Source organism: Aquarana catesbeiana, linkage group LG12 (assembly GCF_042186555.1).
Source record: "Aquarana catesbeiana isolate 2022-GZ linkage group LG12, ASM4218655v1, whole genome shotgun sequence".
Taxonomy (NCBI): Eukaryota; Metazoa; Chordata; class Amphibia; order Anura; family Ranidae; genus Aquarana; species Aquarana catesbeiana.
Genome location: NC_133335.1, coordinates 76886722 through 76913209, shown reverse-complemented (window position 1 = coordinate 76913209; position 26488 = coordinate 76886722). Strand labels below are relative to the sequence as shown.

The 26488-nt window shown below is 42.9% G+C and overlaps 2 protein-coding genes across 2 annotated transcripts in view; one reads left to right on the top strand and one right to left on the bottom strand.

The window, feature by feature from the left end:
- TBX21 (T-box transcription factor 21) overlaps positions 1-12378 on the top strand; it is an 89767-nt gene extending 77389 nt beyond the window's left edge. Inside the window, exons 5-6 of the mRNA XM_073608087.1 lie at positions 5420-5505; positions 5741-12378. Of these exons, the coding sequence (XP_073464188.1) occupies positions 5420-5505; positions 5741-6248 (594 nt within the window). The 3' untranslated portion in view covers positions 6249-12378. The remainder of the gene's footprint in view (positions 1-5419; positions 5506-5740) is intronic.
- Positions 11685-26488, bottom strand: part of MRPL10 (mitochondrial ribosomal protein L10) — a 53502-nt gene continuing 38698 nt past the window's right edge. The window contains exon 5 of the mRNA XM_073608091.1: positions 11685-11940. Within this exon, the coding sequence (XP_073464192.1) occupies positions 11738-11940 (203 nt within the window). The 3' untranslated portion in view covers positions 11685-11737. The remainder of the gene's footprint in view (positions 11941-26488) is intronic.

Genomic DNA, 26488 nt, shown 5'->3' with positions numbered 1-26488 from the left:
TGCCTTGTTTCCACTGAGCGGATTGGTTCGGGTCGGTACAGTGTGAATGGCCTAGAATGGTCCGGTATATTCTGGTGGGCGTTTCCACTGCAAGTGGGACCACAAGGGGCCATACAGGGTTTCGAAAAAATGCCTCAGCATAGCACAGCAGAGGGTTTTCTGTCAGCCAATCAATGGAATGTATCGTAGCTCCGCCCTAACCGAACCGTTCCATTTTCTATGGCCCCACATCTGAAGCAGGACCCTGAATGGAATGGTTCGGTTCGGTTGTATGGGCCGCTTTCATAATGGAAACCAAACCGATCCACTCAGTGGAAACGAGGCATTACAGTCCTATAGTGTATAGAAGAAAAAAAAAAATTACTGTGCGCCACTAAAGTGTTTGGGTTTGGCTTGAAGAAAAAGTGGCAACCATACACCAAGCGGGCAAGCTGGCCGCACCATCTTACAGTGTACTGCAAGGTCTCGGCAAGGATTTTTTACCTTAATGCAGAGAATGTATTCAAGTATAACTAAAGTATAAGAATAACCTGTTTTTATTTCTGTCTGTGCCCCCAGTTAGGGAGATTCACCCTCTCTATGCGTCCTTTTTACCATTAACATTAAAAGTGAAAGTAAAAGAAAATACCAAATTTTAGGTTGCCTAAGAAAAGTAATAGAGGGGGATCTTCCAATAAGGACACTAGTTCTGGTGATCTGGGGGTCCCCAAGGAATTCCCTTAATTTGGAGGGATTTCCTCTCACTTCTTGCTTGGCTATGGGACAGGAAGTGAAGGGAAATCTCTCTCGATGGTGGAAAAAAATCTGTCAGGGGTTATAACCCTCCCTTACTCTATCCAAAATGAAAATAAAACGTTTTGCCTATAGGTCTACTTTAAGAGGAGTTCCAGTTGTTTTTGTGTTTATTAAAATTTAACAGCTACAAAAAGTGTAGCTGCTGACTTTTAATAAACACACACTCACCTGTTCCACGGTCCAAAGATGGGGCCGTCCGAACCTCTGGTTCCCTCTTTCTCCTCTCATCACAAGTGTGGGCACACGGGATGCAGCTTCACAGCAAGGTGCGCATTGCTCATGCGCGAGTTGCACTACGACATCTCAGTGGCCAGGCAATCTTCTGGGACCTGCGACGTGTCCCAGAAGATTGCAGGGGGGGAGAGGGAGAGAAGGATTTGGATTTCCACTCAGATCGCCTAGGCGGCTCGAGCGGAAATGGGAGCCGAGTACCTGTCAAAACTAGGTACTTCAATGTATGTGTGGTTGCATACTAATTTACAAGGATGGAAGCTGAGACTAGTGATAGGGGGATTTCCATACATCGAAGTGTAGAGAAGTCATTACCAAGGACAAGGGGGCACTCTTTATGCCTGGAGGAAAAGAGTTTTAACCACCTTAATACTGGACACTCCCCCCCCCCCCCCTGCCCAGGCCAATTTTCAGATTTCAGCGCTGTCACACTTTAAATGGCGATTACTCAGTTTATGCAACACTGCACCCATATGACATTTTTACCATTTGTCTTAGGCAGATAGAGCTTTCATTTGATTGTTTTTAATCACCACTGTTTTTTTGTTTTTTTTTTACTATGTAAAGGAAAAAATACTGAAAATTAAGAAAAAAGTAAAAAAAAAAAAAAAAAAGCGTTTTTCTTAATTTCTGTTATGAAATCATCATAAATCTTTCTTCATACATTTAGGGCAAAATGTATTCTGCTACATTTCTCTGGCAAAAATAACCCGAATCAGTGTATATTATTCTATTCTATTACTAAGTGTAAAAGTTATAGAGTCTACAAACTATGGTATATATTTCTGAAAATTGATCAATCCCTGATGTACTGATGGCCTATCTCCGAAACCCAATCCTACACTGTCTTGAGGCCTTAAAATGCCAGGACAATACAAATACCCCTCAAATGCCCCTTTTTGGAAAGTAGACAGTCTAAGGCAGGGGTAGGCAACCTGGGGCCCTCCAGCTATTGCAGAACTACAAGTCCCATCATGCCTCTGGGAGTAATTGTAACTGCCAGCCTTGCAATGCCTCATGGGAAAAATGTAGTTCCACAACAGCTGGAGGGCCCCAGGTTGCCAACCCCTGGTCTAAGGTATTTCGCTAAGAGGCATTGTGAGTTTTTTTAAGAAGTTTTTTTGTTACATTTTTTTTGGAAAATGAAGAAATTAAACAATATTTATTTTTTCTCACATTTTTTAAAATACTCTCATCAGAGCTGTACAGTGTCACCATACGACGTGGCGTGGTATGATGTGACGGTGATCAGTGACACTTTAACGTTTTTTCTTTTTTTTTCTTTTGTTACATACTGCTCTGGATTTTTTTTTTTTACACTGATTGCTTATACCAATGATCATCACTCTAATACACAATCATTTTTATGAATGGTATCCTTTCATGTACCATTGTGTACAATTGTGATAGCTGTGATTGGCCGTGTAGCATGAGATCGCTGTGACCAATCACAGAGATCACAATAGTACACAATGAATGGCTATGAATGAAAGCCATTGAGTATGACTAACATGCGATCACAGCGAATACAGGTACCAGGGTCGGCATGCCCCTGGTGGTGCACACGAGTTGCAAGAGTGACAGGACGTCACATGACATCCACCCGGGATAAGGAAGCTCAGGCGGGGCCGTATTATCATAATAGGCCAGACCAGATGTGGTTAAAAAAAGAGCTGGATGTATTCCTAAATGCACACAATATAACTGGATATTAACATTTATAGGTGATTACACCAGGGGTGGTTGATCCAGGATATATGCGATTGCAAATTGGATCATCCTTTTTCTTTTTCCTTCCTCTGGATCAACTCTGTATATGCATGTCTTCTTTTTGCTTTTTTTTCTATTGCTTGAACTAGATGGACTTATATATTTTTTCAACTTACAGTGCCTTGCAAAAGTATTCACCCCCCTTGGCATTTTTCGTAATTTGTTGCCTAACAACCTGGAATTAACATGGATTGTTTGAGGATTTGCATCATTTAATTTACAGAACATGCCCACAACTTTGTAGATGTTTTTTTTTTTATTGTGAAGCAAACAACAAATAGGACAAAATAACAGAAAAAGTCAATGTGCATAACTATTCACCCCCCTAAAGTCAATACTTTGTAGAGCCACCTTTTGCGGCTATCACAGCTCCAAGTCGCTTTGGATAAGTCTCTATGAGCTTGCTACATCTTACCAGTGGGATTTTTGCCCATTCCTTTTTGCAAAACTGCTCCAGCTCCTTCAAGTTGGATGGTTTGCGCTTGTGAACAGCAATCGTTAAGTCTGACCACAGATTTTCTTTTGGATTGAGGTCTGGGCTTTGACTAGGCCATTCCAACACATTTACATGTTTCCCCTTAAACCACTCAAGTGTTGCTTTAGCAGTGTGTTTGGGGTTATTGTCCTGCTGGAAGGTGAACCTCCATCCTAGCCTCAAATCACACACAGAGTGGTACAGGTTTTGCTCAAGAATTGCCCTATATTTAGCACCATCCATCTTTCCCTCAACTCTGACCAGTTTCTCATTCCCGACTGCTGAAAAATATCCCACAGCACGATGCTGCCACCACCATGTTTCACTGTGGGGATGATGTTCTTTGGGTGATGTGATGTGTTGGGTTTGTACCAGACATTAGGCGTTTTCTTTGATAGCCAAAAAGTTCACTTTTAGTCTCATCAGACCAGAGAACCTTCCTCCATACATTTTGGGAGTCTCCCACATGCCTTTTCGCAAACTCAAAACATGCCATTTTGTTTTTTACTGAAAGTAATGGCTTTCTTCTGGCCACTCTGCTATAAAGCCCAACTCTATGGAGCGTACAGCTTATTGTCGTCCTATGTACAGATATTCCAGTCTCTGCTGTGGAACTCTGCTGGTGCTCCAGGGTTACCTTATGTCAGTGGTCATCAACCCTGTCCTCAGGGCCCACTAACAGGCCAGGTTTTATGTATTACCTTGGGGAGATGCAGACTAGAATACTGCAATCACTGAGCAGCAAATGATATCACCTGTGATGTATTTCAGTTATCTTGCAAACCTGGCCTGTTAGTGGGCCCCGAGGAGAGGGTTGATGACCACTGCCTTAGGTCTCTGTGCTGCCTCTCTGAATAATGCCCTCCTTGACGGTCCATGAGTTTTGGTGTGCGGCCGTCTCTTGGCAGGTTTGCTGTTGTGCCATGTTCTTTCCATTTGATTATGATAGATTTGATGGTGCTCCTAGGGATCATCAAAGATTTGGATATTTTTTTATAACCTAACCCTGACTTGTACTTCTCAACAACATTGTCCCTTACTTGTTTGGAGAGTTCCTTGGTCTTCATTGGCAGTGTTTGGTTAGTGGTGCCTCTTGCTTAGGTGTTGATGGGGCCTTTCAAAAAGGTGTGTGTATATGTAATGACAGATCATGTGACACTTAGATTGCACACAGGTGGACATCATTTCACTAATTATGTGACTTCTGAAGGTAATTGGTTGCACCAGAGCTTTTAATGGGTTTCATAACAAAGGGGGTGAATTATTATTATTATTATTATACAGTATTTATATAGCGCCAACAGTTTACGTAGCGCTTTACAACTTGAGGGTAGACAGTACAAATACAATACAATTTGATACAGTAGGAATCAGAGGGCCCTGCTCCTTAGAGCTTACAATCTAAGAGGGAAGGTCAAGAGATACAAGAGGTAATAACTGTGGGTGATGTGCTGATTGAGAAGATAAATGTACAGTTGTTAGGTGGGGGCCAGATAGGCTTCTCTGAAGAGATGAGTTTTCAGGGATCGTCTGAAAGTGGATAAAGTAGGAGAAAATCGGACGGATTGGGGTAGAGCATTCCAGAGGATGGGGGAGGCTCTGGAGAAGTCCTGAAGGCGAGCATGGGATGAGGTGACAAGGGAGTTTGAGAGCAGGAGATCTTGGGAGGAGCGAAGAGAACGATTAGGTTGGTATTTTGTGACTAGGTTAGAGATGTAGCTAGGGGCCAGGTTGTGGATGGCTTTGTAGGTTATAGTTAGTATCTTGAATTTAATTCGGTGACTGAGTGGCAGCCAATGGAGGGATTGGCAGAGGGGTGTAGCAGACGCTGAGCGGTTTGTGTGGTGGATGAGCCTGGCCGCAGCGTTCATGAATACATACGCACATGCCAATTATCATTTTTTTATTTCTGAAAAAATTGTTTTATGTATATATTTTTCTAATTTTACTTCACCAACTTAGACTATTGTGTTCTGATCCATCACATATAATTCAGATTAAAAAAAAAACATTGAACTAAAGGCTGTAATGTAACAAAATAGGTAAAAAGCCAAAGGGGGTGAATACTTTTGCAAGGCACTGTATGTAATAAAAAGCATGACAACCTCTAAATAAGACTGACATTCATTCCATTCTTTTCTGCTGCAGATCACACAGCTGAAAATTGATCACAATCCGTTCGCTAAAGGATTCCGGGACCACTGTGAAACACAAACAGGCAGTGAAATGATGGGGTCAGTAAAAATAATAAAACTCTTGTCCACAAAAAGCAAGAGCTGTGGAATTAAACTTGAGTATGACTTTTTTAAACCAAGAGTCTGTAGGGCATTCTGTCAACCTACTAGTGTCCCAGAAGTTCTCAGAAGCATAGTGTACAAATTCTGTGTGTGTAAACTAGTAGTGTTATTTGTGCTGGTTTTGTGGACCATATGATGATAAATTATTATTCTTTTTTCTTTTTTTTGGTAGGTTGTGTGTCTCATCTGCTGAACGCCAAACACCACCACCACCACCACCACCTCTCTGCTATTCTAATCCTTTCTTGCACAACCCTCTGCAGACCACACGTCTCTACTCCGTAGAACAGAAAGAACTGCCACCTTGGTACTTATCGTCTCAAGGTATTGCTCCACCCCGGGACTACGCACCTTACGAAACCACAGGCAAAATGGCCGCAGCCTATGCTGTAAAGTGTTATACCCAGCCACCTCCTCTGGGCTATTATGCAGATACCTTGGGTTCAGCCTGGGCAGGACCAGCTCAATACCATCCGAAACCCAATCCTACACCATCTAGCTGGGTTTATCCCTTTCTAGATAACAGAGAAAAAGAAGAGCAATCTAGTCTTTGGGGAGACCATACAACATATGCAGAAGACAGCAAAAGGAGGAGACTGTCACCATATAAACCAGAAGCATCCCCCCATATGTATGACAGGGACACAGACTTGCCTTTCTGTGGATTCTACAGCCAATGACATTAACAAGAGCATACAAGTTACCACCAAACTACAGAAGAGAACAGTGCCTTGTGCAAGGGTATTGCTAATTATGTATGGGCCCTAGCGCAAATATTGGACTAAGTTCCCTCTTATAATGGGTGGTTTTGATGTTGCATGGCCAAGAGCAGGAAAGGTATAGGGGTACTACCAGAGCACCACTCCTTAACAGCTCTGCCTTGAAGACCCGATGTCAACACCTGTCTGCTCAATGTACTCTGCGAACTGAGCAGGGCCCTGTCTGCCTCATAAGTGTACTTTGACAAAGGCTTCCATCTATTTTGCCACCTTTTTTTTTTTTTCAATGTGTAGTATACAAATGTAGACAACTTTATAGGGGCCTGGCCATATTTCAAGGCAGTAAAGTAAAGCATATTCAGGTTCATAGACCCGGGTGTCACCAACTCAAAACCAGCATGTTGCCTATTTTATTTTTGCCCATATACACAGTTGCTAGAAATTGGTTATACCCTTGCCTGGTCATTGGCACAAAGAACTCCCACAATATGGTCCATTCTTTAATGAAGTCAGTAGATCATATTTTGTATTACTAACACACAAACATTTGTACTCTTTCACAAAGACTTTCAATTCACTGGTGTTTCTGTTTTATTTATCACATGAAAAGCTCTCTTTGGCTTATCATCCCGAATGAGTTGAGGTCTGGTCCCCAACTTCACAATTACAGAATATATGGTGAAACTCACACTAAGCATCACTAGAGAACTCACATACAGTATCTCACAAAAATGAGTACACCCCTCGCATTTTTGTAAATATTTTATTATATCTTTTCATGTGACAACACTGAAGAAATTACACTTTGCTACAATGTAAAGTAGTGAGTGTACAGCTTGTATAACAGTGTAAATTTGCTGTCCCCTCACAATAACTCAACACACAGCCAATAATGTCTAAACCGCTGGCAACAAAAGTGAGTACACCCCTAAGTGAACATGTCCAAACTGGGTCCAAAGTGTCAATATTTTGTGTGGCCACCATTATTTTCCAGCACTGCCTTAACCCTCTTTGGACATGGAGTTCACCTGAGCTTTACAGGTTGCCACTGGAATCCTCTTCCACTCTTCCATGATGACATCAAGGAGCTGGTGGATGTTAGAGACCTTGTGCTCCTCCACCTTACATTTGAGGATGCCCCACGGATGCTCAATAGGGTTTAGGTCTGCTAACATGCTTGGCCAGTCCATCACCTTTACCCTCAGCTTCTTTAGTAAGGCAGTGGTCATCTTGGAGGTGTGTTTGGGGTCGTTATGTTGGAATACTGTACTGCGGCCCAGTCGCCGAAGGGAGGGGATCATGCTCTGCTTCAGTATGTCACAGTACAGTATGTTGGCATTCATGGTTCCCTCGATGAACTGTAGCTCCCCAGTGCCAGCAGCACTCATGCAGCCCCAGAGCATGACACTCCCACCACCATGCTTAACTGTAGGCAAGACACACTTGTCTTTGTACTCCTCACCTGGTTGCCGCGACACACGCTTGACACCATCTGAACCAAATAAGTTTATCTTGGTCTCATCAGACCACAGGACATGGTTCCAGTAATCCATGTCCTTAGTCTGCTTGTCTTCAGCAAACAGTTTGCAGGCTTTCTTGTGCATCATCTTTAGAAGTGGCTTCCTTCTGGGACAACAGCCATGCAGATCAATTTGATGCAGTGTGCGGCGTATGGTCTGAGCACTGACAGGCTGACCCCCCAACCCTTCAACCTCTGCAGCAATGCTGGCAGCATTCATACATCTATTTCCCAAAGACAACCTCTGGCTATGATGCTGAGCACATGCACTCAATTTCTTTGGTTGACCATGGCGAGGCCTGTTCTGAGTGGAACCTGTCCAGTTAAATCGCTGTATGGTCTTGGTCACCATGCTGCAGCTCAGTTTCAGGGTCTTGGCAATCTTCTTATAGCCTAGGCCATCTTTATTTGGAGGAACAATTCTTTTTTTCAGATCCTCAGAGAGTTCTTTGCCATGAGGCACCATGTTGAACTTCCAATGACCAGTATGAGAGAGTGAGAGAGCGATAACACCAAATTTAACACACCTGCTCCCCGATCACACCTGAGACCTTGTAACACTAACGAGTCACATGACACTGGGGAGGGAAAATGGCTAATTGGGCCCAATTTGGACATTTTCACTTAGGGGTGTACTCACTTTTGTTGCCAGCAGTTTAGACATTAATGGCTGTGTGTTGAGTTATTTTGAGGGGACAGCAAATTTACACTGTTATACAAGCTGTACACTCACTACTTTACATTGTATCAAATTGTCATTTCTTCAGTGTTGTCACATGAAAACATATAATAAAATATTTACAAAAATGTGAGGGGTGTACTCTTTTGTGAGATACTGTATGTACCAGAATCTTCTATAGTAAACAATGGCCAATCTGGGCAAACATTCATGGCCTAACGAAGTTCTGGGCCACTGCTTTGATATTTTCCTCTGGGATAGGAAACCAGCCCAAAACTATGATGCTCCTACAATGAGACAGTAGTCTCTCTTTCAGTGCTGGGTGCTGGAACACAGAAAGCAATCCAGCACCTGTCAGCCTTTGGCTACTCTACCCAACAGCCCGTGGACTGCATGCAGAGGGCCGCGCGTTGGGCATCAGGGAACTAGGTGGACTTTTGCAGAATTGATTATTTACTTCTGAAGTGCAGTGGTTTCCCTTGTAGAGTCCTTTCATGTATATTCTTGTTCAGTGTTCTAACACTGGATACATTAAACAGGCTTTCACAAGCTCAGGGATTTCTACGGTGCTTTCCTGTTCTGTTGTTTCACCTTCATCATTGTACGCTGCACTATTCACATGATATTTCCAGAATGCCCACTCAAAGGGAGAGTAGCGAATGCACTATATTTTTTATTTATTTTTTCTTTTTGTGGCGCAATGAACACCCAGGTTTTTGTGTGTACCCATTTCCAGAATTCTTTTAGCATCTTAAAGTTGAACTTCACCCAAAAGAGGAAGTTACGATTTTTCTCCTCCCCCATATTTGGAATGTCTTTTTTTGGTGGTGGTGAGCAGGTACCTGATTTTGACAGGTATCCACTCCCACTTTTGGTCAGATCGCTGCGGCGATCCAAGTGGAAGTTCGGTCCCCTCTTCAGTCACGTCACAGGTCCCAGGAGACTGCAGGACCATTCACGGGGCGCAGCGTGGCTCACACATGTACAGTGGGCAGCTGGCTGTGAAGCCCCAAGGAGTCACAGTCGACTGCCCACAGTTAAGATGCCAGCGCCTGGACCCGAAGACCGGCAAAGAACGGGGTCGAGTGAGGACAGCGCTGGATCCTGCGACACCTGAGTGAGTGTTTTTTAAAGGTCAGCAGCTACAGCATTTGTAACTGCTGACTTTTACATTTTTGTTTACAGGTGAAGATCCTGATCCTCTAAGTAATATCCTTGGAACTGGGCCAGAATCATATCAGCAGATCTTTCTTGAGATAACCAGACTATCAGTAACCAAACAAGGTGTACTTGTTTTCTTCCTTAAAGCGGAGTTCCACCCAATATGCTTCCTTCCCACCTGCGGTGTCACATTTGCCACCTTTTAGGGGGAGGGGGGACTCATTTATGACAGGTCCCCTTCCCCACTTCCAGGAGACGGGCTGTGGCCCGATCTCCCAGAAGTTTGGCCCCTTCCTCCTTCCCCTGTCCAATTGGAAAGGGCAGCAATCTTCGCACATGCGTAGTAGGGAACCAGCAGTGATGTTGAAAGGCTTCACTGCCTGGTTTCCTTACAAGGAATGCGGCGGGAGCACCTGGGAGTCGATCTGAAGATCGGCTGGGATGCCGACATCGCAGGCTCCCTGGATAGGTAAGGGTCCTAATATTAAAAGTCAGCAGTTGCAGTATTTGTAACTGCTGACTTTTACATTTTTTTTTGGGCTGGACCTCCTCTTTAAATCAGGGTAGGGTGCCATTAACACACCTGTGACAGCTTACTGATTGGAATACTAATACCGTATATACTCAAATATAAGCCAACCCGAAGATAAGCCGAGGCACCCAATTTTACCAAAAAAAAACTGGAGAAACCTATTGACCCGAGTATAAGCCGAGGGAGAGAAATGCAGCAGCTACTGTAAGTGGAAAAGAGGGTCAACAATGCCCATTTGCAGCCTCACTGTGCCCATCTGCATACCTCAGCCTCACTGTGCCCATCTGCATACCTCAGCCTCACTGTGCCCATATGCATGCCTCAGCCTCACGGTCCTCAATTATGTAAAGCTGCATTTACTGTGGGGGTTTACAGGCATCTGCGGTGGGGTTTAATTGGCCATCAGGGAAAGCTCCCTGCCTCATGTACCTGATCTCCCAGCGCAGCCTGTGTCCATCTGCAGCCTTACGATCTCCCGGCTGTTCTGTCCAGGTTTCTGCCTGCAGTGTGGTAATGAAGGGTAATGGTCTGGGGGAGGAAGGAAGGAATTAATTCTCTACAATCTCCCGGTGTCCTGCCGAATAAGGTCCCCCGGTGGATAATGCCCCCCCTGTACTGCACAGGCGCAACGCTTGTGCAGTACGAACCACAACGGAGCCGCCGAAAATAGCCGAAGATGAACAGCTGTAGTCTAGTCAGCGCCCGTGCAGTGTACCAAAGCCCCGCCTCCTCCTTGTCCGTGACGGAACACTGACTCAGTTTCCCAGCAGGGAGTCAGTGTTCAGCCTATCACGGACGAGGAGGAGGCGGGGCTTTGGTACACTGCACGGCTGCTGACTAGACTTCATATCACAGCGCCGGGAGATCGTAGAGAATTAATTCCTTCCTTTCTCCCCCAGACCATTACCCTTCATTACCACACTGCAGGCAGAAACCTTGACAGGACAGCCGGGAGATCGTAAGGCTGCAGATGGACACAGTGAGGAAGGAGACTCGAGTATAAATCGAGGGGGGCATTTTCAGCACAAAAAAAATGTGCTGACAAACTCGGCTTATATTTGAGTATATACGGTACCTTATTTTTTAAATGTCATCCTAAAATGGTCAATTTTCATTCAAGGAACTTGACTTTAAACTATTTGTTCAATAAAGATATGACAATGTGAAATAGTGTATGTTGCTTGTTAAAGATGACTGTCTTATGAATTAGATGAGGGTGAGGAGCAATTTCTACAGCAATCGTTCACAAACATTTTTTCCTGCAAGTGTACAATGCACTAGGTGCTGTATGGTAAAGTTAGGAACGGACAGGCTATTAAAGTGCTGAGACATTAAACTACAATTGCTGTGTATTACAACTTATAACCATTCTCAGGGCAGATGGACTGCTTCTAGTCCAATATGGATGTTATAAACTGAACAGGTGTGCCATTCTATAACATATGTATAATAAAGATCATATGTTCTGATTGATCATGTTAATAAAAAAAATTTATAGACGTGGTGTTCACTACATGCACTTTTATTAAAAAGTCTTATCAATAATATACAGGGATTCCTCAATCAGTCTTGACATTCTCCTTGCTGTGTTGCTCTAGTAGGCTGGACAGATGTGATGAATGATGTGTCAATAAACTCGACGTTTGGAATGTCATTGTTGCCAGTGTACTCACAAGCTGGCCATGCAGTGTCTCCTTGCTAGGTAGCTTGGAATAATTCACCATCCCTTGTGGGCTCATCAGTCTGTTTTCAACATAGGCTCCTAAAAAAAAAAAAAAAAAAAATATTTAGAATGTCTTGCAGAGTGCCTTAGGGCATCCCTCTTCTTGGCTACGCCTGTTTGCCTGCTCTGCCTGGGTAAGCACTACAGTATTCAATACCTTCCTTCCTCAATTTTTACAGGACAGTCTGCCATATAGAAATTATATTGTACTGTTTTACCATAGAGGATTTGTATGTAATTCCTCCCGAGGAAGCAGTTCTCGCCACGAAACAAGTAGAGGACTCAGTATACATTCAAGTACTTCCAAAGTCATGGATATCCTCAGCCCTACTTAAGGATATTGCCTTCCCAGCAACACCAGCTCGGAATAGCAATGATTTTGGAAATGCCACTATAACCAATGCTTTTTACTTTTATGAATATATGTCTTGAATGATTTTATTCATGGATAAATAAAACTGTATCTTTTTTAAAAAACATGTTTGTAATTCTTGGGCACTGAGAAAGTCCATTCAGCTCTTCTTGGTGGGCAAATAAGGGATTCCCCTAAATCTTTTCTTGACCAGAATGTCTTGCAGCTGTAAGGCTCGGTTCACACAGGGGCAACACGACTTACAGCGCGACTTTGCAAGGTGACATGGAGGTGACTTCAGCGCGACTTTGAGCAACTTACAACGCAACTTAAATTTGCCTCCAGGACAGGCGACTTTGGCTGTGGCCAATCACAGAATAATCAGCTCTCTGGGAGGGAGGGGTTTGCCTGGTTAAACTATTTTCTTTTCCTGTAAAGTCGCTTCAATATAGATGGGAGATCCGACTTTGAGGCGACTTCCATTGAAATCTATGGGTACAAGTCGCCTACAAGTAGTAAAGGAAACTTTTCTTAAGTCGGAGCGACCTCAGTAGTGTACATTAAGATGGCTCTCATTAACTATGATGGAATTTTTGATGTCAAGCGACTTGGGGGGACTTGAGGTCTGACAAGTCGGATCCCAAGTCGCGGTAGTGTGAACCGAGCCCAGGTGTGTACATAACAAAAAAGAACAAAAAAAAGGTGTGTCTGTGTTTGGAGGGCATCCTTAAGTGCATCTATGCCTGGACTATGGTTGAAAAAGCAAATTTTCCAAGGGAGAGGGCTGCTCTCCAAGACAGACTGGGAGGGAACATAGAATAGAAATTGGTAAAAATGTTCTAATTTTTTGACTCTTTAATACCATTAGATTGGTGCAAGGCTGATGTGGTGCCTATTTTTCAAAAAGGAATCAAAGTCGGTTAGGTTAACTATATTTGTGAAGATACTTGAGAGTTTAATAAAAGACCACGTAAAATAGTTGCTAGAAAATTTGGTAAAAAAAAAAAAAGAAAAATGTAGTTGTATTTTTCTTGTTACTACCATAACCTACCACCAAAAACAAACCAAACTAAATTCTCCTGTTCCTGATGATCGCAGTGATACATAGTCGTATGTTATTTGTACCCCTAGTACTGCCCAGAAGCAATGGTGTACATTTTGCTTTTTTATCTTAGCTAAAACACGCTGACATTGATACTATTTTAACCATTTCCCGACCGCCTAACGTAGATATACTGAGGCAGAGCGGCACCGCTGTGCCGCATCATATATATGTACGTGATCCAGCTCTCCCATGGTGGGGGTGCCCCCCCACAGTGCTGTCATTCACTACAGCACATGCCGATCAGTGGGTCCCAACCACTGATCCATGGCTGGATCGGCTGAGCAAATGACAGAAGAGAGCCACATGTTGGTAAACAACACAGGGCTCTCTACATATAGCAGTGACGTGACTTTTTTTTAACCCTGCCAAGCAGGGAATAAAAACTGACACATTGCTTTGTATAAATAGTACACAGTAAACATTGGTAGTCACACAGTTAACCCTTTGATTGCCCATAAATGTTAACCCCTTCCCAGCCAGTGTCATTAGTACAATGACAGTGTATATTATTAGCACAGATCACTGTATTAGTGTCACTGGAGATGCCAGTTCCCACCCAGCGTCAGTGTCATACTGCCTGTCGCACTATCACAGTCCCACTATAAGTCAATGACTGCTGCGATTACTAGTATAAAAAATAAATAAAATTCCAGTATATATACACCATTGTTTGTAGAAGCTATAACTTTCATGCAAACCAATGAATATACACTTATTGGGATTTTTTTTACCAAAGAGATGTAGCAGAATACATTTTGGCCTACATTTGAAGAAATTTGATTTTTTTTTTAAATGTATTGGATATATTTTATAGCAGAAAGTAAAAAAAATGTGTTTTTCCAAATTTTCGGTCTGGTTTTTATTTTTATAATTAAGAAAATTTTAAAAAACCCAGTGGTGATCAAATACCACCAAAAGAAATCTCTATGTGCATGAAGCAAATGATATACATTTCATTTGGGCACAGCATTGCACAGCCGCGCAATTGACAGTTAGATTAGCGCAGTGGCGAATAGCAAAAAATTACCTGGTTGTGAAAGGGGGTAAAACCTGAGGCTTAAAGTGATTGTAAAGGCAGAATGCTTTTTTTTTTAATCTTAATGCATTCAATGCATTAAGATAAAAAGCCCTTTGTGTGCAGCAGCCCCCCCTCATACTTACCTGAGGTGTATCTAGAGCCAGTGATGTTGCACGAAAGACACGGCTGTCTGGGACTCCCCTCCTCATTGGCTGAGACAGCAGTGCCGTGCCATTGGCTCCCGCTGCTGTCAAAGTCAGTGAGCCAATGAGGGAAAAAAAGGGGGTGGGTCAGGCCTTGGTTCATGTCTGAATAGACACAGGGAGCTGTGGCTCAGCTCCCCCCGTAGCAAGCTGCTTGCTGTAGGGGTACTTCATCAGGAGGGAGGAGCCAGGAGCACCAAAGAGGTACCTGAGAAAAGGAGGATCTGGGCTGCTCTGTGCAAAACCATTACACAGAGCAGTTAAGTATAACGGTTGTTATTTTTAATGAAAAAAAAAAAATAGACTTTAATATCACGCTAAGTGGTTTAACCACCCAACAACCGTGCCATAGCCGAATGACGGCTACAGCGTGGCTCGATAATTCTGGGAGGATGTATATTGACGTCCTCCCAGAATCAGGCACGCACACTAGAGTATCCGTGACCGGCGCATCACGGATCAGGGTAAATGGCTGCTGAGAGCGGCTGTTTACCATGTGATCGCTCCGTCAAATGACGGAGCGATCACTTGTAAACAAACCGGCGTCATTTCCGGTTCCTCTCTCCACCAATCGGTAAAGTGTGAGCGGAGAGGGGAGAGATCGGGTGCAGCAGCGCTGTGGGCTGGATCTGTAGTGCCCACTGCAGCCTCATCCAGCCATTCATCCATGATGTCATACTCATCCAGCCATTCATCCATGCTCGGCCATCCCTCTGTCATACTCATCCAGCCATCCATCCATCCTCAGCCATCCCTGTCATACTCATCCAGCCATCCATACTCAGCAATACTCATCCATCCATTCTCCGCAATACTCATCCATCCATCCACCCCTATCCATACTCAACCATACCCAGCCATACTCATTTATGCTCAGTCATCCCATCCAAATGCAGCCATCCACATTTATGGCTCAACCACGCTCAGCCATCCCAATCCACGGCTCATACATCCCCATTCATGCTCATCCATGCCACATCTGTTCTCAGCCATGCCACTACAGTGCCTCACAAAAGTGTAATAGGTAGTCAAATTAGATTTGAAATGTATGCCCCTAGAACACCTGATGGTCATGTTGGGCCTCTCTATGTGGCCTGGCTGTGGAAAAGTCTCCCACATGTGGTATCGCCATACTCAAGACGAGTAGGAGAATCTATTTTGAGGTGTAATTTTTGGTATGTACATGCTGTGTGTTAGAAATATTGTATAAATGGACAACTTTGTGTAAAAAAAAAAAAAAGTGTTTTAATTTTGTTTCCACATTTTCCAAAAACTTGTAGAAAAAAAATGACGTTCAAAAGACTGCCTCAGATTATACGTTGGGGTGTTTTCTTTCCAAAATGGGGTTATTTTTGGGGAGTTTCCAATGTCCTGGTGCTCCAGGGCCTTCAAAAGTGTAAGAGGTAGTCAAGAAATTATATGTGTAATTTATGCTCCAAGAACGCCTGGTGTTGGGCCTCTGTATGTGGCCAGGCTGTGTAAAAGTCTCACACATGTGGTATCGCCGTACTCAGGAGGAGTAAAAGAATGTGCTTTGGGGTGTAATTTGTGGTATGCACATGCTGTGTGTGAGTAATAACCTGCTAATATGACAATTTGGTGAAAAAAAAAACAAACTTGATTTTGCAAAGAATTGTGGGAAAAAAATACAACTTAAAAAAACTCACCATGCCTCTTATTAAATACCTTGGAATTTCATTTGAGGGGGTTTTTGTACTTTCCTGGCTTGTAAGGCTCGGTTCACACAGGGGCAACACGACTTGCAGGCCGACTCTGTGAGGCGACCTGCACACGACTTCAGCGGCCACTTGCAAAACGAATTCTGTAAAGAAGTCAATGCAAGTCGCCCTAAAAGTAGCACAGGAACCTTTTTCTAAGTCGGAGCAACTTAAGTCGCTCCTATTAGAACGATTCCATAGTACAGAACGGGACGCGACTTGTCAGGCGGCTAAGTCGCCTGACAAGTCGCCCCTGTGTGAACCGAATGTTAGGGTCTCAAGAAACGAGATAGGCCGTCAGTACATCAGGTGTGATCAATTTTCAGAGATTGGCACCGTAGCTTGTGGACTCTCTAACTTTTTTTTTTATTTTTATCAAAGATATGTAGAAGTATAAATTTTGGCCAAAAATTCTGAAGAAAAATTACTACTTTGCAAAATTTTATAACAGAGATAAATGCATTTTTTAAAGAATTTTCTTCTATAGCGCAAAAAATAAAAAACCCAGCAGTGATTAAATACCACCAAAAGAAAGCTCTATTTGTGTGAAAAAAAGGACAAAAATTTCCTATGGGTACAGTGTTGCATGACTGAGTAATTGTCATTCAAAATATGAGAGCACCGAAAGTTGAAAATTGGCCTGGTTAGGAAGGGAGTTTAAGTGCCCAGTGGGTAAGTGGTTAAAATGCTTTTTATAAAAGTCCTACCTAATATACTAACCTTGACCTTTGACCCCGGCACCACTCCCACCTCTATTTTTTTTTCTTTTTTTCACAGACTTTTGTTTATTTACATTTTTATCTCTAGCATGTTTCTCCATTCAGAGGAGAAAGCACATACGGGGCAGGCTTTACAGTCATTAATTACTGTGATAGCCAATTAGAGGCTATCACAGCAATCAGGTGTTCAGGAATCGGGCTTTCCTCATCCCAATTGTTATCACGGGGCCCAGAACTCTCGGTGAGAACCCGGACCCTGTGCCGGGAGAGCGCTGTGCAGCACGATTCCAGCACAAACACAGGTACGCATGTATGCGGCCTGATGGAAGATGACCCACTTCATATGTGTACACTCGGTAGCAAGGGGTTAAATTAGAGGGCTGGCCAGCTGTCAAAATCTACTCTAACAGGAAAATAAAGGTAAGATTTCAGTGCTTGTGTTGTGAACTTTGATAATGAAGGCTGAACTCCAGGCATGCTATTCCAGGTATGGCTGAACTCTAGCTTGGACCAATGCACAGGAAGTATACATAATCCATACCTGTGGGACCACTGTGGAAGATCACTCAAGTAGTCACCACTTCTACCGTGATTGTTGTGGTCTTCTGGGTCCTCTGCCAGAAGACCACAGAGTTTTTTTCTTCTAAGGAATACACGGTGCTCTCTAATTGGATGAGGTTGTTTTAGTTATATACTGATTTCTCTGTATTTAGTTATTTTACCCGGATTAACTCCGGATTGATCTCTATATCTGGTTTTGAAGGTTGATAACTCAGACAATCCACACCAGAAGAATAGAAGATATAACTAATACCTTGCCCGACTCGAGGCCTCTAGTAGCAAGATGTGGTATTCCTCTCCTGACACAGTGAGTTCCCTACTGGGGTGTTAGGAGACGAGGTGGTAAATAAAGTCATCAGACATTTAGAGGCCTGAGACGGATTAATAATCGCCTCTTTAAATCTCTCAGGTCGCACAAGGTCTTCCTAAAGACTGTCTTCTCCTTAGTGAACATTATTGACCTAGAATTTATTGACTTATTCTGTACATTGAACCTATTTTTCAGCTGATATTCTGAATGTAATGGTATTTCATGTTATCCTTTTGAAAAACCAATAAAACTTTAAAACGTAAAAGATGACATAAAAAAAAAAAAAAAAAAAAAAAAATGTAATGTTTGGGGGTTCTAAGTAATTTTCTAGCAAAAAATACTGATTGTAACATGTAAACAAAAAAGTGCCAGAAAAGGCCTGGAACTGAAGTGGACCCTGTCACCATTACAAGGGCACAGCAATGTATTGTAAGTAATCGGACCATTATGCATTATGATCTTCCACATACACATTTACTACCAGCATTTCTACAGATTCTGTGACATTGATATTCAGTGCTGAGTGAAGACTGTACAGGGAAATATGGAGGCTGCCATTGCTGCGCTCTCCTTCTGGATATGTTAGTGTCCTGGCTATCATGATGACCCAAAGCTTACAGTACTTTCTGAGTCACTGATCCGGAACAAATGTGTGTTTTAGGAGATCTGGCATTTCTCTGACTTCACTAGCTACATACTTGTAACAGGTCTCTGACTATGAAAGCATTGAAGCCAGAGAATATAGGGGAGAAGATGTTGCAGGGACTGGTCTATCAGCATGGAGGAGTGGAGGATTGAGTAAGTGAATCCTCGTTAACCTATTTCTGCCTGCAAATGTGCAGCAGCAAAAGAGTGGGCTTTAACACCCTCACTCCGCACATGTGTAACTTGGGGGCAAATGTTCCTGTGCTGTGTGGATGCTGACTGCATGCTCCTAGCACAGAGACTGAGCTGTCAAAAACAGCTCTCAGTCGTCACTTACGTTCAGAACCAGCACCTGACCTGCTGCTTGGCTCCCGCTAGAGCTGCACGATTAATCGACAAGAATCATTATTGCGATTTTTTCCCTGTTGCGATCTTGATAAAAGTGTTACACGATTCTTGCTATGCAAAGAATTCTCTCTGCTCTTCTAAAGCCACAGCCATCAAAAGAAGGAAGAAAAAAACTGGGCAGCCTGCCAAGAATCACAACATTTTTTATCAGTTGAACTAAGTCTAAACATTGTAACAATTTGGCAATGGAATAGACTTTGTGTGTAAGTGAATTAAGTTTAACCACTTAAACAATAAACCTTTTTCTGACAATTGTTGGTTTCAAGTTAAAATCATTTTTTTTTTGCTAGAAAATTACTTAGAACCCCAAAACATTATATATATATTTTTTTAGTAGAGACCCTAGAGCAGTGGTTCTCAACCTGGGGGTCGAATGACGATTTGCCAGGGGTCACCGAATCCTGGGCTGTTTCTGAAGCCCGCGCTGCTCTCCCAGGCTTTGCAACTGTCCAGCAGGGCTGTCCCTGGAGCCCACAGCTGCCCACTCAGCCTCTTCGCAGCCGCCCATTCAGTTCACGGCATGTCTGGGGGATAGAGACTAGAGGTCAGCTGAGTAGCGAGGAATGTGAAGTGGGAGGGGCTGGAGGAGACCCTATCTCCTGATTTCGGCATAGGTGTCACTGCTATGAGACACAACAAAGTCAGAGACCCAGTGAGTAACACTACCTGTGATTATAGTTGCCATCAAAAGTCCCCACTAAAGTTCTCAGATCAGCAGATGACTTTGATCGAGAGCACCTAACTTGGCTGATCCGAACTCCCCCCAGCACTGCCACTCCTCCCAACTCCCCCACCAAGGAGTAAGAGAAGGAATAAAAATAGAGAATACGTGGAAGGGAGAGGAAAAGAGGGGGAGGAACAAAGAAAAAGGGGAGAGAAAGAACAAGAAAAAACAGCTAGAGAGAGGGATGGGGGGAAAAAAAAAAAAAAACAAGAAATTAGCATAGAGAGGGATAAAAGGGAAAGAAAGGAGAACAAACAGAAAGAGTGGTACATCCTAAAATGTACCATAAGGGGTTTTAATACTGTACGGGTGGAAGGGACTCAGGGAGCGCTTAATGTTCGTGGGTTAGGGGCGCAAATTACTTGTCTTGCCTTGGGTGCTGACAACCCACGCTACAAAATTAATTTTACAGTTGGGGTCCCCACAACTTGGGAAATTTTATCAAGGGGTCATGGCACTAGAAAGGTTGAGAACCACTGCCCTAGAGAATAAAATGGTGGTTGTTGCAATATTTTATGTCACACTGTATTTGCGTAGCGGTCTTTCAAATGCTATTTTTTGGGAAAAAATTACTTTAATGAAAAAAAACTAACCCGTAAAGTTAGCCTAATTTTTTTTTTTATAACGTGAAAGATTTTACGTAGCGAGAATGGTGAGAGAATGGTGATCTTTTTATTCTAAGCAAAAAAAAAAATCATGATTCCCATTTTGGCCAGAATTGTGCAGCTCTAGCTCCCGCTGCAGGTGCAGTTTGCCGGCGACGCGCGTGCGTGCCACAGACCTGGAAATGCAGAATCACGTATCTATATGTGTTTCTGCGTGCAGGAGCCACTGCCTCGCAGTAAATGTACATGGGACAGTCAGCAAGAAGTTAAAAAGAGGCATGATTCTGTGATGGACATCACTGCATGGGCTCAGGAATACTTCCAAAATTCACTGACTGTGAACACAGTTTTCTGTGCCATCAAAAAATACAAGGTAAAGCTCTATCATGCAAAGAAGAAGTCATATCCGAGTATGATCCAGAAACACCGCCATCTTCTCTAGGCGAAAGCGCATTTAAAATGTTCTGTTGCAAAATGGAAAAAAAATGTTCTGTTGCAAAATGGAAAAAAAAATGTTCTGTGGTCAGACCAATCAAAATATGAAATTCTCTTTGGGCACCACTTCCTCCAGAGCAAAGAGGAGAGGGACCTTCTGGCTTGTTATCAGCACTCAGTTCAAAAGCCTACATCTCTAATGTTATAGGGGGTGCATTAGTGCGTATAGAACAAGCATCTTGCACATGTAGAAAGGCACTATCAATGCTGAAAGATATATCCAGGTTTTAGTGCAGCATATGCTCAGGGAAGAATGGGACAACATTCCTCTCCTAAATCTCCAGCAACTGGTCTCCTCAGTTCCCAGAGTGTGGTTAAAAGAAGAGGAGGAGATGCTACACCAAAACATGGTCCTGTCACAACTTTTTTGAGATGTGTTGCTGCCATCAATTTTAAAATGACCTTATTTTTCTTAAAATAGCACATTTTCTAAGTGTAAACATCTGATGTTTTCCATTTTATTTGTGAATAAAATATGGGTATATGAGATTTGCATTCAGTTTTTATGTAGATTTTACACAGCGTCCTAACTTTTTTGGAATTGGGGTTGTATAATACAGTGTAGAGAGTGCAGCAGTCTGTAATGTACAATACAGGGAGGGTTTTGCAATGCACAGAGTGCAAGGGTCAGAGGTACATAAGTCACAGAATGCTCGTTCCAGTAACAAAGCCATCTACCTCATTCTAGCAAACCCCCCCTTCCACAAATCTACCATTTCAGCACAAATCTTCTCTCCTATTCTAGCACAAACCTCCTGCCCCCACCCCCCATCTTTATTTCTGTACAAATGCTCTCTCCGCCCTGAAATCTCCTCCCCAGCACAAATCCCCCTCCACACCCCCTCCCTAACACAAATCCTCTCCCCCCTTCTAGCATAAAGCCCCCTTCCCCCCCCCCACCCCCACTTCTAGCACACATCTTAATAGGTGATGTCTATTATAAGCTCAGTTCATAAAGCTTTCAAGCTGTTCATCTAGTCCACAAACTTACAGCAGAGCCCTGCTTTGCAGTGGAGAAGACCAGATTTTTCGCTGTTGCAGTTTTTCTTTTACTTACAGGTCTTCTCCCCACATTATGACTGGACAGTAAAAGGAGAAGCAGCACACTGATGAGCTTATCTCCCTGGACCCCAACCCTCTCCTCCTACCAGAGTGCATTGCAACACACCTAATAGACTCCTCGTCTTGCTTCTCCCTCCACCCCTCTGAGCTCTGTTGTACAGAGGCGGTTTTCATGTTAAATTCAGGAACTTACACTGCTAGCATTTAACCATTTGCCGACCACTGCACGCAGATATAATGCGGCAGGGCGGCTGCTCTGCGCTGGATCACGTATCTGATACATGATCAATGCTTCCAGGTAGGGGCCATGCAGGTCGCCTGGCTGTGCTGTGAATTGTTACAGCACAGGCCAATCAGCCAGTGCAGGCCAATGACTGGTCACTGGCACCCGCTGATTGGCTGTCATTCAGAGATGACAGCCAATCTTGCTTTTTTTCTATTTCCTGCAAAGCAGGGGGAAAGCACGAACGCTTAGTAAAAGCAGCACATAACACACAGACACACAGTAAATATTGTAAGGCACACATCTAACCCCTTGATCGCCCCTAGATGTTAACCCGTTCCCAGCCAGTGTCATTAGTACAGTGACAGTGTATGGTCTTAGCATTGATCACTGTATTAGTGTCACTATTGATGTCGGTGTCAGTTAGTGTACCTCCCAGCCAGCGTCAGTTAGTGTCAGATTGCCCGCCATACTATCACAGTCCCACTATAAGTCGCTGATCACAGCCATTACTAGTATAAAAAAATAAATAAGAATTCCAGTATTTATACCAGATGCTATAGCTTTCATGCAAACCAAACAATATATCCTCACTTGTTTTTTTGTTTTTTTTACACTTGATTTGTTGTAGCCGTATTAGTGCAATTGTGACAGAGAAAATGGAGTACTGTCCGTGATACTTTTTTTATTTGCACTAACATACAATTTTTCAGGACAAGCTTTCGGGGTATGTCCCCTTCTTCAAGGTCCAAGCAGTACGAGTACTGCTTGGACCTTGAAGAAGGGGACATACCCCGAAAGCTTGTCCTGAAAAATTGTATGTTAGTGCAAATAAAAAAAGTATCACGGACAGTACTCCATTTTTTCTTTGTTTTTTTACCAAAGACATGTAGCAGAATACAGTGTAGCCTAAATTTATGAAGAAATTTGATTGTTTTTTAAAAAATTATTGGCTGTGTTTTATAGCAGAAAACAGAGGTTTTTTTTCAAAATTCTCCATCTTTTTTCATTTATATCCCAAAAAAAAAAAAAACCCAGTGGTGATCAAATATCACCCAAACAAAGCTCTATTTGTGTAAAAAAAAACCAAACAAACAGTGTTGCATGACTGTGCAATTTCCAGTTAAAGTAGCGCAGTGCAGAATAGTAAAAAACACCCTGGTCATGAAGGGGTAAAACCTTCCAGAGGCAAAGTGGTTAACTCAAGGTGTTGGTGGGTTAGCTTTGTGAATAGAGGCTATTTGTCAGTACAGGCCAGTGTTGATGGGCTTTAGGTGTGACCATGAATGTGTTTTTGACATTTTCAGTTTGAGACTCTTAATGAACAGGCGCATCTGACTTTCAGTTGTCCTCCTCCTGACCTGCATTTAACCTGCTTCAAGCTGCATTTCCTTCCATAGACTTGTACACAAGTCTGTCAGCACTGGTCCTTACTGTACTACCTAAATAATGAGCAGGAAAAACTAAAGAGAAATTCCAGACACAGAACGTCTCTGTATGTATTAGACCCTAATCACACCTGAGCGTTCCATGAACATATGCAAAATCACGCATTTTTGCATGCGTTAATGAAACGTTCCAAAACTGCATGTTGCACTTGTGGTGGCACGCATTGTCAATAGCACCCAAAATGCGACAGACGCATCTTTTTTGAGCTTGGACAAATCAAACTGCACGATCCTCAAGGCTGCATGAGCTACTTAAGCACGTTTGCTGCACGTAGGGCAGCCCACTGAGATAAATCAGCTGCCCTACGCATGTAGTATGAAAAAAAGCATACAAAATGCACCATAGCACATCATAGTATTAGGCTCGGTTTCTACTAGTTGCGACTTTTCATGCAACTTGGGACTGCAAAGTCACATGACATGTCGTACCCCATGATTTCCAATGAGTACTGTTCATATCTGTGCGACTTCAAGTCACAGCGACTTCAAAGTAGTCCCTGCACTACTTTGGTCCCACTTGCGACTCCATAGACCTCAAGAATACACAGGCATTGTTTTAAGTCACAGCAAAAAAAACAAAAACGCAGTAAAATCGCACGACTTTGAGTTTGCAATAGTGGAAACCGAGCCTTAATGGGGCCTCAGCCTGCATTCACACCTGAGCAGAGGATTCCTGATGATTTTGAAGCATTTTTTTCAGGCGTAGAGCTACTGAGCGTACAATTGTGAACAGGGACAATTAAAAAGAATTCTGCGTCAGGCATAGGGAAACAAGCAGAAAAATACTCAGGTGTGAATGGGGGATCAGAGATGATAATTTGGAGGGAATTTAGCAAAATTGATTTTGCCATTTGCAAACTGTCACCAACGTCGTCACTTTTTTTGGGGGGGTGGGTGCATATTTGTAGTAGCTGGATGGCTCATTTATATTTTTTTTCTTTTGTATGTATTAGATCACTGTTCATATAACATGGCTTCAATTTCTTTCTATTTTACTTTATTTGCTTGTTTTGCCTTTCTGTGCAAAAATGTCAAAATAACGAGGCTGTTGAGGGATAATTTTTGGTTAAAAATAGAACAAAGCATCCATTTTTAGTAGAGTGGGAACGATTTAGATCCTCTGACAAGTTAACCACTTCCTGCCCGCTGGACATCATATGACGTCCTGGACTTTGAGTGGTTAAATCTGATATTCTTTTCTGCCGGGGATTCTCTGTCATGTAAAAACAATCATAGCAGCTGTTCAGCTGCTTGATTGTTTTTACAGGCGGCTGCGGGAGGGGACGTCCCCGTCCCCCGCCGCCCTTTGGTGCTTCTACCGACTCGCCCATGCGATCGGCGAGCCAGAGAATAAATCGGCCGGCAGCCGTTTACCGGAATACAGCTGGCCGGATGTTCCCGGCAGTCTGTATGACCTTTGGAGGCCAAGCGCGTCGTTATGACGTCACTTCTGGCCTAGGCAGATATAAACACTGTCTTTTTTTTTACCTGAAAAGCCTGAGATCGCTTTTTTTTTTTTTTTTTTTGATCTCAGGCTTTCCAGGCTAGAGGAGAGATGTAGGGTCTTATAGAGGTATCGTCATCAACGTTAGAGCGAGAGCAATAATTCTAGCCCAAGACCTCCTCTAACTCTAAACATGTAACCTGTAAGGAAATTTAAAGTGTCGCCTATGGAGATTTTTAAGTAAACCGAAGTTTGGCGCCATTCCACGAGTGTGTGCAATTTTAAAGTGTGACACGTTAGGTATCTATTTACTCAGTTCAACATCATCTTTCACATTATACAAAATAAATCAGCTAACTATAGTTTTTTTTTTTTTTTTCATGAAACAGTCTCCCCCCCCCCCCCCCCCCCCCCCAAAAAACATGTTTGAAAAATTGCTGCCCAAATACCGTGTGACATAAAAAAGTTGCAATGACCGCCATTTTATTCCCTAGGGTCTCTGCTAAAAAAAACATATATAATGCTTGGGGGTTCTGAGTAATTTTCTAGCAAAAAAAATTATGATTTTTACATGTAGGAGAGAAGTGCCAGAATTGGCCTGGGCTGGAAGTGATTAATCACTGTGTGGGTTTCCATTGGGGAGACATGTCCACATTGCTGATTATGGACTGGCAGTATGCGGTCTATGGGACGATAAAAAAGGCCACTGGTGTGGCTGGAACCAAAGGATTCATGGCTCCAGAGGTTTGTATATTTCTCCAAACTCATAACTTATGTTTTCAGTATATCAGAAGTCTTAAAATATCCCTCTGATCCTTTTAATAATGCTCGAAGTCCTGAGAAGCCCGCAGAGTGCTTTATAAAAGGTTTATTTTTGTAAAGCAGCAGTATGGCCATTTAAATTCATAGCTCTATAAATACGTCCCTTAGAATATGTGTTTAACATACATTATAAAAGGAATTGTATATAAAGGACTATAAGTTAGGGGGGCTTGTGCCTTTTATAAGATAATGGGGTCAGCCTTTAGAAATGAACTCAGCTCTTCTGTACTGACCAATGTACTTATTGATGTCTTTTCTACGGATTGGCAGGTTATCAACAATGACTTCTACCAGTTTGAACCTGGCTGGTTTTCACTAGGAGTCATTACCTACATCTTGGCCACAAAGTATTTGTCATTTAAGAGCAGGACCTTAGATCAATACAGGAGAGAGGTCAACTTTAGACATCCTGATTACCCCCCTGACATGGACCTGGACCTGGAGGACTTCATAGAAGGAGTAAGTAGAAGAAGACCTTTTTTAACGCTAAATAGCCAAAGGAAAGGCTTCTGGGCCTACTACTTCTGCTCTAAGAGTATGATGTAGGTTTGCTGACAAGTCTGGTCATCGGCTTGACTGCTGGGTAGTTTAACTTCTCTGTCCCCCCCCATAAAGTTTCAGTTACGCAACCAGGAAAACACTTTATCATGGGGCAGAATATACCACATGGGGTAGATTACGGATATGCACACTATAATTTTATCAAAAGCAGAACTCAAACTCAT